Below are 12,647 nucleotides of genomic sequence, written 5' to 3'. Positions count from 1 at the left end.
GAAGTGCCAGTGGGAATGTTGAAGGAAGCCTCGTCGGAACACACGGGAAGGATGTGGTGAGAAATCAGAGTTGAGTGAAGTCACTGCCTTTTAGGCTTATGCTTAACTTTAAGAAACGTTAAGAAAGTTATGTTTAGGGACGCCTGGGTGGCTCAGTCGGTTAAGCATCTGCCTTCGGCTCAGGTCATGATCCCAGGGTCCTGGGATCGAGTCCCGCATCGGGCTCCCTGCTCTGCGGGGAGCCTGCTTCTCCCTCTGCCTCTGTCTCTCTCTCTGTCTCTCATGAATAAATAAATAAAATCTTTAAAAAAAAAAGAAAGTTATGTTTAATTAAGATATCTTCTCTAAGTACGTATACAAACGAAATCATTTTTTTGAGAGGGAGTTCTAAAACAGGGAAGAGCATTTAAAATGCCTCTACAAAGATAATTTCCCGACTAGTGATTTTTTCCTCCATTTCTACTGAGAGTTGGAGAAGAAATGAACGTGCCACGTGGAGTTGCTTCAAGGATTTTGTTGAGTGTCTGCCGTGGGGAGATCCTTTGCCACGTGGCAGGAAAGCCAGCATCTCTGAGGACTACTGCCATAAATGGGCGCGGGGAGTAAACCTGCGGGGAGCAGGGAGGTGTCTCTGCAGTCAGCTGGTGCAGCATGCGGTGGTGGAGAATCGCAGGGCCCTAGAGAGAACAGCCTGAGTGAGCATTCCTCTCTTCCTTCTACAGCTATCTCCTGAGCATCTACCCGATGAAGACATTGCAGAAAGAAAGTCTAGATTTTTGTCTGGTTGTTTTCGAGGTCATAAACCTGCCATTCTTTGTGGAAAGCTGAGGAACGGTAGCTCAGCCAGGATCAGGGAGATGAATTGGTGGACTTGGAGCTTTGGTGGAAGTTTCTGTCCCCAGCAGTTTTTCCCTGTTGAGAGCTCAGAGTGGTAGGCAAGTTGCCACTGTGTTTCTGGTTTCTGGCAGTTGGAGTTCATTTGCCTCACAATACTTTCCTGTTGTTTTTTTGCAGCAAACCAAAGAGAGAGTGAAGCTATTGATCCAGCTGGCTGATGGCTTTTGTGAAAAAGGGCATGCCCATGCAGCAGAGATAAAAAAATGTGTGACTGCAGTGGATAAGAGGTACAGAGATTTCTCTCTGCGGATGGAGAAGTACAGGACCTCTTTGGAGAAAGCCCTGGGGATTTCTTCAGATTCCAACAAATCGGTAAAGTGCTTTGTGCACACAGAATAAAATAATGGTGTTCTTCCTCGTGTCCTCCCCGGATTTAATTAACTCAAGTTCCTTGGCTGTCTTCCTCCACAGAGCAAAAGTCTTCAGCTAGACATAATCCCCGCCAGTGTCCCTGGGTCGGAGGTGAAGCTTCGTGATGCTGCTCATGAACTTAACGAAGAGAAACGGAAGTCGGCCCGCAGAAAAGAGTAAGCCAGTCTCTAAGAACCTGCTGGGATTCGTTGAACGAGTGGAGAAAACGTCACTGGGACAAGCATGCTTCTGTGTGTGCTTTGAAACCAATGGCACTAATCCGTTGTGATGCTCTGAATGTGTGTCGTTTTTGCAGCACAAACTCCACTGTCCCCTTGTCACCTGCTTCAGAAACCATGTCTTGTGTTCGTCCCTGTGCCTCCATTTCCTACAGGGTTGACAAATTGTTGTAGTGTCATTGGTTATCAATAGGTCATGAGTAAGTAGTAGTACTAACAAGAAAAATAACACACATGGAGCTGTTTCAAAATTGCCAATTAGTAAACTGTACTAGACATTCATGAAGACAAGATTGTCCTAAACCTGGGGTTCTCAGCTGGTGGTCATTCTGCCATGTGTGGAGACATCTTTGGTCGTCACACCGTGGGGAGGGGGTGTGCTACGGCATCTAGTGCATGGAGACCAGGGATGCTGCTGATGTCCTCTACTACATGGGACAGCCCCCCAGCAAAGCCTTATCTGCCCCCAGATGTCAGTGGTGCTGAGTGAGAAGCCCTGACCTGCAGGGACCTCAACAGAATGTTTTCCAAAATGGTTTTTCCTTTGAATCCATGGCTGCATACTATTATTGTTCTATCTGTTCTTGATTTAATTCCCCAGAACACCTTACTGCCTGATGCTTTTAAAACCACCTTATTATTTTATAAACCGTCAAAGTAGGTAGTTAAAATCAGCATGTGTCCTGCTTGTAAGCTGAGCTCCTCGCTGTCTTCCTCTGTTGAAGGTTCATCATGGCTGAGCTAATTCAAACTGAAAAGGCTTATGTAAGAGACCTCCGCGAGTGTATGGATGTAAGTAAGTTTTTTTGCTTGTTTATTTAGATTCAGTCTAAGCGTGCTACTTATCCCTACCTGTTGGTAATTCTTAAAATAATCACACTTTTTGTTGTTTTTGAGATTTGAAGTGTGCTTAAGCAGCCTGTTTTTCTTGTTTCTGTCCTTCTGTGAGGTTCCAGGCTTGTGTTTTGCTCATCACAGAGATGATACAGCATTAATTCTCTCATTCCGTTCATCACATGACGGCCTGGCTGACATTCTCTTTGTATAGAATTTTACAGCAGCTTCGGGGCGCCTGGGTGGCTCAGTCGTTAAGCATCTGCCTTCGGTTCAGGTCATGATCCCAGGGTCCTGGGATCGAGCCCCGCATCGGGCTCCTGCTCCGCGGGAGGCCTGCTTCTCCCTCGCCCACTCCCCTTGCTTGTGTTTCCTCTCTTGCTATGTCTCTCTCTCTCTCTCTGTCAAATAAATAAAATCTTTAAAAAAAAAAAAAAAAGAAAGAATTTTACAGCAGCTTCAGAGAAATATGCCTACTAATTATGATTGGCAACTCATACTTTCAGTAGTTGAAAGAATATTTGTCATACCTCAGAGAGTAGGTTAACTGCAAAACTTGAAGCCGGGGATAGAAAGTTTTGAGCTGGAGAGTATAGGAGCTACTCTCAAGTGCTCAGAACAACTGGGGGGGCTTTTTTGGGAAAAAGTTTTTCATGTTGTTTTGTAAAAGGTTGCATTCTTCAGATGTATTTTTCAGTGATTTGTGAACTCTGGATATGTATTAAAGATGTCAGCAATAGCTGTTTCTTGGACGTGTGCTGTCGGTTTTTGTGTTGTAATCTCTCTGCTTGCTTCCCGGCCAGACGTACCTGTGGGAAATGACCAGCGGGGTGGAGGAGATCCCGGCCGGCATCGTAAACAGAGAGCTTGTTATCTTCGGGAACATGCAGGAAATCTATGAATTTCATAATAAGTGAGTGGCTTTATCTTTGGGGAGCTGGTTACTCTTGAAATCTAGATACTGGGCTGACGTTTCATAACAAGAAATGAAAGCTTCCAACTGAATTAAGCATCCATTTCAGTGATGCTGTTGAAATTTGAATGACACCTGTGGGGCTTTCGTCGAAAAGACCGACACTGTAGAGACTCGTTGTTAATAGAGACTCCGCTTTTTCTGTGTACTTTCCTGCCATAGAAATAAGATTAGGGAAAGTGTGAGCACTGTTTTTGGAGGAACCCTGACTTCTCTGAAGCTGTGCCACCAGCTGCTACCTCAATTACTTCTTAGAGGTGGTAAAGGAGAGTTCTCTGAGGCTGCTGGCCCATGTTTGGTCTTTTCCAAGAGGGAAGAAGGAACTGAGGACAGAACAGATGTGTAGTCTGACCAAAATAAAATGCGCTGTCCATTGGCCACGAGAGGCACATGGTTTTATTTTTAAGGTTTTATTGTTGTTGTTGTTTAAAGAAGCAGAAGTTGCTTTAGACAGAGTCTGTGGAGCCCAGTAGCCTGTGGAAGATAATGCTGGGGGCCAAACCTGCCGGGCTCTCCCTCACTCCCCTGCCCCCACCCAGCAAAACACACTTAAACCTAAATGGCTTCTTCTGATTGTTTATTTATATCCCTAAATAACATCCTTAGCTACTGAATAAAGCACTTGCCCAGAAAAAATAAAAAAGTATTTAAAGGCTAAACATGTTAGCTATCTGAAAGTCACAATAACTTAGCCTAGTTAAGAGCTACACGTTTTGTTAAATCTTTAAAATCTAGAGGGTGCAGATTTTTCACTGCACTTGATTGAAATGGTATGTTTGGCATGCTTGGTCTGATTTCTGGCTTATCTCACTGGTAAAGTGCTGGTAAAAAAAACCTCTTAATAATACGATACCATTTTTACTCTCTGCAGCATATTCCTTAAAGAGCTGGAAAAATACGAGCAGTTGCCAGAGGACGTTGGACATTGCTTTGTTACTTGGGTAATGACACCTCAGCGACTGGTTCTCACAGTTGTTTGGTGGCTTTGCGGGAAGTTAGAAGGAATACGGTTCATTTCTCTTATGTCACCATCTTCTGTGATGTCTGCTTATGGAGAAGTGGACTTTGCCTCTAAGAATTACATTCTCCAACTAGATAGTAATGTAGAATGAGCTTTCAATTGGTAGTAGTGATGTTTAGAAATGGAGTTTTGATGTGCCTGGCCTGTGCATGGCCCTGGGGATTCATAGGTGAACGTGAGTGCCCAGCCATGCCTGGGGGGGCGGGGGGCGGGGTGGGAGGGGTTGGAGGGAGGAGAATCCGACAGTCACCTGGTGTCAGTGCCCCGCCCTCTGGGGAGGGTGTGCCTAGCCCTGACTTACTGGGCCAGGGGAGGCTTCTGGAGGTGTGTGGTACCAGTGGGATGCGTTTCTTATTTTTAACAGCTTTCTGTATAAAATTGTGTTTCTTTTCCATAGAGCTTAAATTTCCTTTATCCCCATCGCTTCTTTTCTACATAAAAGTCTATCGTATTTTGACTTCTTGCCGTTTGAAAGAGATATTCTCATTTTTTGTTGTTTATAGGCAGACAAGTTTCAGATGTATGTCACCTATTGCAAAAATAAGCCTGATTCTACTCAGCTGATACTAGAACATGCGGGATCCTACTTTGATGTAAGTAAGAGATTCCTGGTGGAAGTGGTGAAAACATTGTGTTTGATAAACATAAAATGCAACACTACTCATAGCTTTTACCTAGAGTAGAGTAGAGTATTTTCGTTTTTATCTGTCACATTTATGGTGGGATATTCTTCTGTTTTCCTCTGTTTTTAAAAGATTCTTCTAAGATTTTAACAGGTACATGTGTATGTGACATGACTTACTATTTATATATAATCGTTAATTCTTAAACATAGTATCATGTACAGAAGCTGTAAACTATTAAGCTGCTTTTACCCTCTATGAAACAAAAAGAATCTTTGAACCTTTGAATCTTTTTTATTCATTCATTTTTCCCATTTTTATCATGTGCTCAATTCCAAAAGTAGCTTATCAGTAAAATTTTTACAAATAGCACTGTAACAGCTAGGACCACTGGGAGGCTCATTAATTATATTCTCATTGGTGAAAGCATACTTGTAGGTCCTCTTTTTTTTGAAAGATATTGCAGGGAGGTTATTTTGTATAAAGGGGGTCGGAGCCTTTTGGAAATAATATACAGAAAGCTTCTTGGGTCTCCAGAATATAATCAAACATGCCAAGTACATCATGATTAAAAGAGTACTTCAGTGTCACGTGTAATACAGTGTACAAGGCTGCAAGAATATTAGACTTGTTTCTGTCCTTATGCTTGTGCATGGCCATGCCTGATACTCTTCTCTGGATGTCTGGGAAATGAGAATACATTTTAGCTTCTGTCTTTGCCATGAAGCACATGGTCCTATTTTAGTTGTCGTTCTCATGACCAGTAATTCTACATCACTGCTTTTGTAAATAATCAAGTCAGCTCTCCCAGCCCAGTGTTGCCCTTTTCTGTCAGTTTTTCACACCTCCCTTGCTCTTTACCATCAGATGAAACTCAACACCAAGGCTGTATGCAGAGTTAGAATTCTGTAAGGTCTAAGCACAGAGAGCTTGTGGTATGTTGAATCCAATCAAATGGCTTTAAAAAAGAACCCTTTGCCCTAAAACACCTTTAAAGATAAAGGAAATTATGCTTATCTAATTTAGGGATCTCACAGATGTCTTGCCTTCAGTCTCCATTGTCAGCACGATTGCATGTCTGTCTGGGGCTCAGTGAACTCAGTGGGTGTTTGTGGTGTTAGATATGCCACTGACTAGTAAGCGAGGTCATCCTCTTAACCCCCAATTCTTTGCCCCTACCATCCAAAGTAAAGTTTTAGAAGCACAGAAGTTTTGTTTTATTTTTTTAAAGAGCTTTTTAGGAAAAGGAAGCTTTATTATTTCAGCAGGATTAAACCTTTGTCAGGTGTTTTGGAAAAATACTCTGATCTTGTCGCCATTTTTGTCTTTATTTTCTTTAATCATTTTTTTTTTAAATCATGGTAAGTATACTCTTTAATCCCCATCCCCAGTTTCCCCCATCACCCCACTCACCTCCCCTCTGGTAACCATCAGTGTGTTCTCTATAGTTAAGAGTCTCTTTCTTGGTTTGTGTGTGTCTCTCTCTCTCTCTTTTTTTCCCTTTGTTCATCTGTTTTATTTCTTAAATTCAACATCTGAGTGAAATCATACGGTATTTGTCTTTCTCTGACTTATTTCACTTAGCGTAATACTCTAGCTCCATCCATGTCGTTGAAAATGGCAGGACTTCATTCTTTCTGATGGCTGAGTAATATTACTCTGTGTGTGTGTGTGTGTGTACCACATCTTCTTCATCCATCAGTCATTGCACACTTGGGCTCTTTCCATTATTTGGCTATTGTAGATAATGCTGCTATAAACATAGGGGTGCATATATCCCTTTGAATTAGTGTCTTTGTATCTTTTGGGTAGATACCCAAGTAGTGTGATTCCTGGATTGTAGAGTAGCTCTATTTTTAACTTTTTTAGGAAACTCCATGCTGTTTTCCAGAGTGACTATACCAGTTTGCATTCCCACCAACAGTGCAAGAGGGTTCTGTTTTCTCTACATCCTTGCCAAAACCTTCTTGTATTTTTTATTTTAGCCATTCTGACAGGTGTGAGATGATATCTTATTATAGTTTTGATTTGCATTTCTCTAATGATGAGTGATGTTGAACATCTTTTCATGTGTCTGTATGTCTGGAGAAATGTCTGTTCATATCTTCTGCCCATTTTTAATTGGATTATTTGTGTGTGCGTGTGTTGAGTTGTAGCCATTCTTTTTGTATTTTGGATACTAATCCTATATCAGATATGTCATTTGCAAATACCTTCTTCCATTCAGTGGGTTGCCTTTTAGTTTTGTTGATTGTTTTCTTCGCTGTGCAGAAGCTTTTCATTTTGATGTTGTCCCAGTAGTTTATTTTTGCATTTATTTCTCTTGCCTCAGGAGTCATATCTAGAAAAATGTTGATATGGCTGATGTCAGAGAAATTACTGCCTGTGTTCCCTTCAGGTATTTTTATGGTTTCAGGTGTCACATTTGTGCCTTTATTCCATTTTGAGTTTACTTTTGTGTATGGTGAAAGAAAGTGGTCCAGTTTTATTCTTCTGCATGTTGCTGTCCAGTTTTCCCAGCAGCATTTGTTGAAGAGACTGTTTTTTTCCCATTGGATATTCATTTCTCTCTTGTCTTTTTTGAATAGTATAATCCTATCATAAGGTATTAAAAATGTCAACAAAAATAGTGAGATTGGTATTCAGAAATATCAGAGATTCATTTCTGAATGTTATTAAAACAAGGTATTCAAAAGACATTACAATATCTCTCAAATGTTTTGTGGGGTATGCATGAAACGGAATACTTCTCAGCTGTACAAAGGGATAAACTCTTGATACATAAATAGCAGAGATTAATCTCCAAAACATGGGCTGAGAGAAACTAGACATGAAAGAATACATCTGAATGATTCCTTTTATATGAAATTCTAGAATATGCAGAACTTATCTGGTGATAGAAATCAGAACAGGGGTTGCCTCTTGGTGGTGGTGGGGTTGTGGTTGGGCGAATTGGTTAGAAAGGGGTACGAAGAACTTTCTGTGATGTTGGAAATATTCTGTACCTTGGTTTGGGAGTTGGTTGCAAGTGTGTTGACATTTGTCAGAACTCAGTGACCTGTACTTGAGATCTGTGCATTATACTGTACATGAAAAGAAGAAATCTTTTCAATGTGAAATTATGAATACGTATATCATAATCATTAAATTATAAATCCCACACTTTTGAACAATTGCCATTAAAGAGAAACTTTAAGGCTCTATTTGTGATCTGGAAGGCAGAGGAAGAATTGCTAAGTCTTTAATCTTCTTGGTGCGTAAGTGATCTGTCGTTTGGTGATTCCTACAGCCAAAAGAGCGGCCACATGAATCCCCGCACGATGCTTGGTTCCTGAGGGGCTTAATGAAGATGGCAAACAGATTGAGAATATTAAGAATACAAAGATGTGGTGGTTTTTAAATCACATTTGAAGCATAGTATATTAGAAGATAACCCTTTTTTTTTTTTTTTAAAGATTTCATTTATTTATTCGAGAGAGAGAGAGCATAAGCAGTGGGGAGGGGCAGAGGGAGAAGCAGGCTCCCTGCTGAGCAAGGACTCTGATGCAGGACTCAATCCCAGGACACCGGGATCATGACCTGAGCTGAAGGCAGACGCCCAATGACTGAGCCACCCAGGCATCCCAACCCTTTTTTTCTTTGTTTTTTGAAAATTTTCTGAGAAGAGTGTTAGGAGCCAAGATAGCACAAATACAGTTGGTTGGTGTGAAAAGTCTGGGCTAGAAGATGGTTGAATTGTGAGAGCGGATGGAAGAATACCTGAGTGGCGTGTGAATGTGTTCATGAGGAAGGAGGAGCCCCTGTTAGGGAGAGTCAGGCTCAGTGGAAGGGATGTGGTCTGTGGCTCCGGGGCGCTCGTGGCCAAAGCTGCAGAGCTGCCATGGGAGAGAGGGCGCATCCAGTCCATGGCTCAGTGTCCTGTGGCTGAGTGGCACCAGGGCTGGCCCCGGGGCAGAGGCGGGGTGGGGGGGTTGCCAGGCCAGTGCGGGCCTGGTAGCGGGGAGTCATGGGCTTCACCCGTTTGACGTCTGCACGTGAAAGCCAGGAATCCAGACTGAACACTGTTGTCTTCTGGTTCAAAGTGATTAACTTATTCTTATGTTCAGCATATTAAAAGAATAAATAGTGATTTCTACTTTTATTTCTTAGAACAAGAGTGATATGTGTGTATTCATTTTGGAGGTAAAAAATGTAAAGTTTTAGTGCATCCTATCTAATTTTACCCAGTAATGTTTATCAGTATATATATATTTTTTTCTCAATTCAGGAAATACAGCAGCGGCATGGATTAGCCAATTCCATCTCTTCTTACCTTATTAAGCCAGTTCAGCGAATAACAAAGTATCAACTTCTTTTAAAAGTATGTATCAAGCATCTTCTGCCTGCAAAATTTGTGAACTGTGCATTATTATTTTGACATTTTTCTCTCTATGTAAAGTACCCTGAATTTTTGAAATAACACCTAGCCAGTTAATTTTTTTTAATTCATTGCCATTTGTTACCCTGATCAGTTTCTCAGTGCAGCAGGTAGATAAGAGACTATTCCTTGATTATGCATCTGAACTTTGCTGGCTGACCCTGGTCCCTAACATACACTGAGAAAAGAAAGAGAGATTGTCAGACCTGGATCACTTAGTACCTATATCTCAGGACGGCTTGCTGACCACGGGCCGGGCACTGTACTCTGTACTCTGCATGTGTTAAGTTCACCTGCTAGTGCTGGTCTGCAGGTCTGGACGTGAGCCTGGGAGGGTGAGGGTTGTGCCCACAATCATCACTGGAGCCCTGGTATCTGGGCTCCAAACCCAGGTGGGGTGGGGGCTCAGGTAACTCACCCTCAGGCAGTGTCCTCCCTGTGACATCTAGTCATGGGTCACACGCATATTTATGGAACATGTTGTTCATACACATCCCACGTATTTGAATCAAACTGACCTCCACTTCCTCTTGGTTATGAATGTGGTTACAGTTAAAGTCTTCCTGTAACTAGGTATGCTGGCAAGTGTTAACTAGACTTATTGTGATCATTTTGCAATATATATGAATAGCTAATCCTTATGTCATACTCTTGAAACTAACATAATAGTGTGTGTCAGTTACACCTCAAAAAAAACCCCCACATTTCTAATAATCTAAGGACTTAACAGTAGAATGGTAAAGGAAACTTAGAATTTGTGATCGTTGTCACAGAATGCATCATATAAATCAATGCACATTTTCTTGACTACAAGAATAATAATCTACAGTCTCTACCTAATGATGTTTACCTGGCTGTTTTCTTGGCTGGAGGATGTTATTAAGCATCAGAATGAACCAACTGCCCACTCATCCTGGGAACAGTATTTTGTGAATCTGACCCTGTCCCCAGTGCTGCCTGAGCACAGCAGTAGGAGGTAATGATGTGATTCTCAGATAGAAAAGAAGTTCAGAGATGGAGTTAGGAAATCCTGAAACTCTTCTTTATCTTTCTGTTAATGAGAAAACTCTAGAAACAGAAGTGGCCGTATGCTTTTGTTAAAGTGATACCATTATGGGACATTGCTGTTGGGAAAGCTCTCCTGCACTTTTGTATCAAAATCCTATTAAGTGTTTTTATGGCCCTCACTGCAGGAATATGAGCTTACGGTGAACGTGAAATAGAAGTCAGGAGGTTAAGTTGTTTATGTTCACATTAGCCCTCTGCTTTTTACTTCTGCAAAGGCAGTGTACCTCTTGGTGTCCTCAAGATTTAAGAATTTTGTCTTCAGCATGTGTTTCCACTAAAGATCTCTTTCTCAGTGACCTCAGATCTAGTTAATCACCATTAAAGTGGGGCTTTAATTTATAAACCTCACGTTATTCTGCCCAGGGGTTCTTCAGCAAAATAGTAATAAGCTCTGTTGAGATCCCCAGCGAGGAAGGTTTTCTGCCAGTGAGGTTAATTTCTTGCACATAGCATTTTTAAGCACTTTTTTGCTAAGCTGCTTAGAATAATAGGTAAAAACCATCTGGTCATGAGTGAAGGTGCTTGTCCGGTGCCACGTTGCTCTAAAACTATCCAGTATGAGACCAGAGCTGACTGCAGTGCCCTTGTCCCTCTTAGGGACTGCCAGGACACAGAAGGCTGTGGTTACTATTACTGGCTGAATATAACCATTCATACACTGGTAAGAAAATACCTTGGACCCTGCCAGAACGTGCATTTATTGTCCTCGTTATCCTTCATTTAATAGCAGATGTTCCTCCGAGTAGATATGAAATGTAATCACACTCATGGAGGTGTGATTAGATCATTCGCGCTTTGGGAACCATCCTGCGCACAAAGGCACAGCATTTAACTGTACATTCTGGTGCAGCGGTGCTGCTTCTGCTCATGACCTGGGAGTTTCAGGTTAGGTGGGGGCATGGCACCGACAGCACCAAAGAGTTCACAATCACACGGGGGTGCTAGCTGCACACTGTCATGACCTTCAAATAAAACCAGTAGCTGATTATGCTTTGCTGTGCTAATTAAGTCTTTTTATTTGTCATTTTTGAGGCTCGGCAGTTAATGTGTGCACTGATTCCATCTTAAACTTTGACTGCGTCTGGTTTCCCCTGATCTGAAGAAGCATCCTGATTTGAGCAGGACAAATGCTTCCATCCATGGGATAAAGAGGCAGTAATTCATTTTCTATGAGAATAGGTGCCCAGTTGACCACAGTCTGTTGTTACCTTGAAAATCACGGATTCTTCATAGACTTCTTTTCTGCAAAGATCTTGTTGGCAGAGCTTTTGGTCTTTAGCTGGTTCATGGTATTGGTCTCTTACAGGAGCTACTCACTTGCTGTGAGGAAGGAAAAGGGGAGATAAAAGATGGCCTCGAGGTGATGCTCAGTGTGCCAAAGCGAGCCAACGATGCCATGCACCTCAGCATGCTGGAAGGTAACGGGCTCTTTGTGTCCCCTAACAAACATCTGTCCACTTTGTGCTGGCACTGTTTATAGGTGGATTCCCCATGCCCTGAAACTCTTGGCCTCGTGCCTCTATGTTAGGAGTTAAGAGTTCAGATATGAATATCTTCTCTCTTTTTTTTTAAGACTTATTTATTTATTTTAGAGAGGAAGAGAGTGAGCGTGCAGGCACGAGGCGGAGGAGGGGTGAAGGGAGAGGGAGAGAGAGAATCCTCCAACATATTCCCCTCAGAGTGTGGAGCCTGATGCGGGTTTCGATCTTACGACCCCAAGATCACGACCTGAGCCGAAATCAAGAGTCAGATGCTTAACCAACTGTACCACCCAAGCACCCCAAGTGCCTTCTTTTTTAAAAGAACTGGTTTCATTGCTTCCCCTAAGGATCACAAAGTGCTTCAACCTCATTAAGAGCATGCCCTTGTCCATTAACTGGAGAACAGGCTGTCCACACTCAGAACCCCAGTAACACCCGTGACTCTTGCTTTAGGCAATCTGGTGTCCGTGGTAGATGGATGGATACAAGGAAGGCAAGATGAGTCCCCTGTGATTATAAAATCCTTTAAAAAGCTTGTTGTTTCCCCATATCTGTGTCCATTGTATCACTTGCAAGAGCCTTGAACATGGTGGTGTGTAATATGGTGGTATGTAATGTGATAAAGAGAGTCAGAGAAACAAAATTAAAAATTTCTCTTGCAATTGAAATTTCCATGGATGCTTCTGTTTAAAAAGGCTCTTCCTGTGTTACAGAGCTTAACTCTTATTATCAGGGTACACAAT

The 12,647-nt window shown here is 42.0% G+C and overlaps 1 protein-coding gene across 1 annotated transcript in view; it reads left to right on the top strand.

The window, feature by feature from the left end:
- Nucleotides 1-12,647, top strand: part of TRIO (trio Rho guanine nucleotide exchange factor) — a 224,096-nt gene that overhangs the window by 113,687 nt on the left and 97,762 nt on the right. Inside the window, exons 22-29 of the mRNA XM_044916685.1 lie at nucleotides 1,015-1,209; nucleotides 1,309-1,424; nucleotides 2,213-2,279; nucleotides 3,125-3,234; nucleotides 4,166-4,235; nucleotides 4,819-4,908; nucleotides 9,206-9,298; nucleotides 11,730-11,841. Of these exons, the coding sequence (XP_044772620.1) occupies nucleotides 1,015-1,209; nucleotides 1,309-1,424; nucleotides 2,213-2,279; nucleotides 3,125-3,234; nucleotides 4,166-4,235; nucleotides 4,819-4,908; nucleotides 9,206-9,298; nucleotides 11,730-11,841 (853 nt within the window). The remainder of the gene's footprint in view (nucleotides 1-1,014; nucleotides 1,210-1,308; nucleotides 1,425-2,212; nucleotides 2,280-3,124; nucleotides 3,235-4,165; nucleotides 4,236-4,818; nucleotides 4,909-9,205; nucleotides 9,299-11,729; nucleotides 11,842-12,647) is intronic.

This window comes from Neomonachus schauinslandi, chromosome 7, assembly GCF_002201575.2.
Source record: "Neomonachus schauinslandi chromosome 7, ASM220157v2, whole genome shotgun sequence".
Taxonomy (NCBI): Eukaryota; Metazoa; Chordata; class Mammalia; order Carnivora; family Phocidae; genus Neomonachus; species Neomonachus schauinslandi.
Note: the sequence above shows the minus strand (reverse complement) of the source record. Positions and strands in the feature narration are given on the sequence as shown.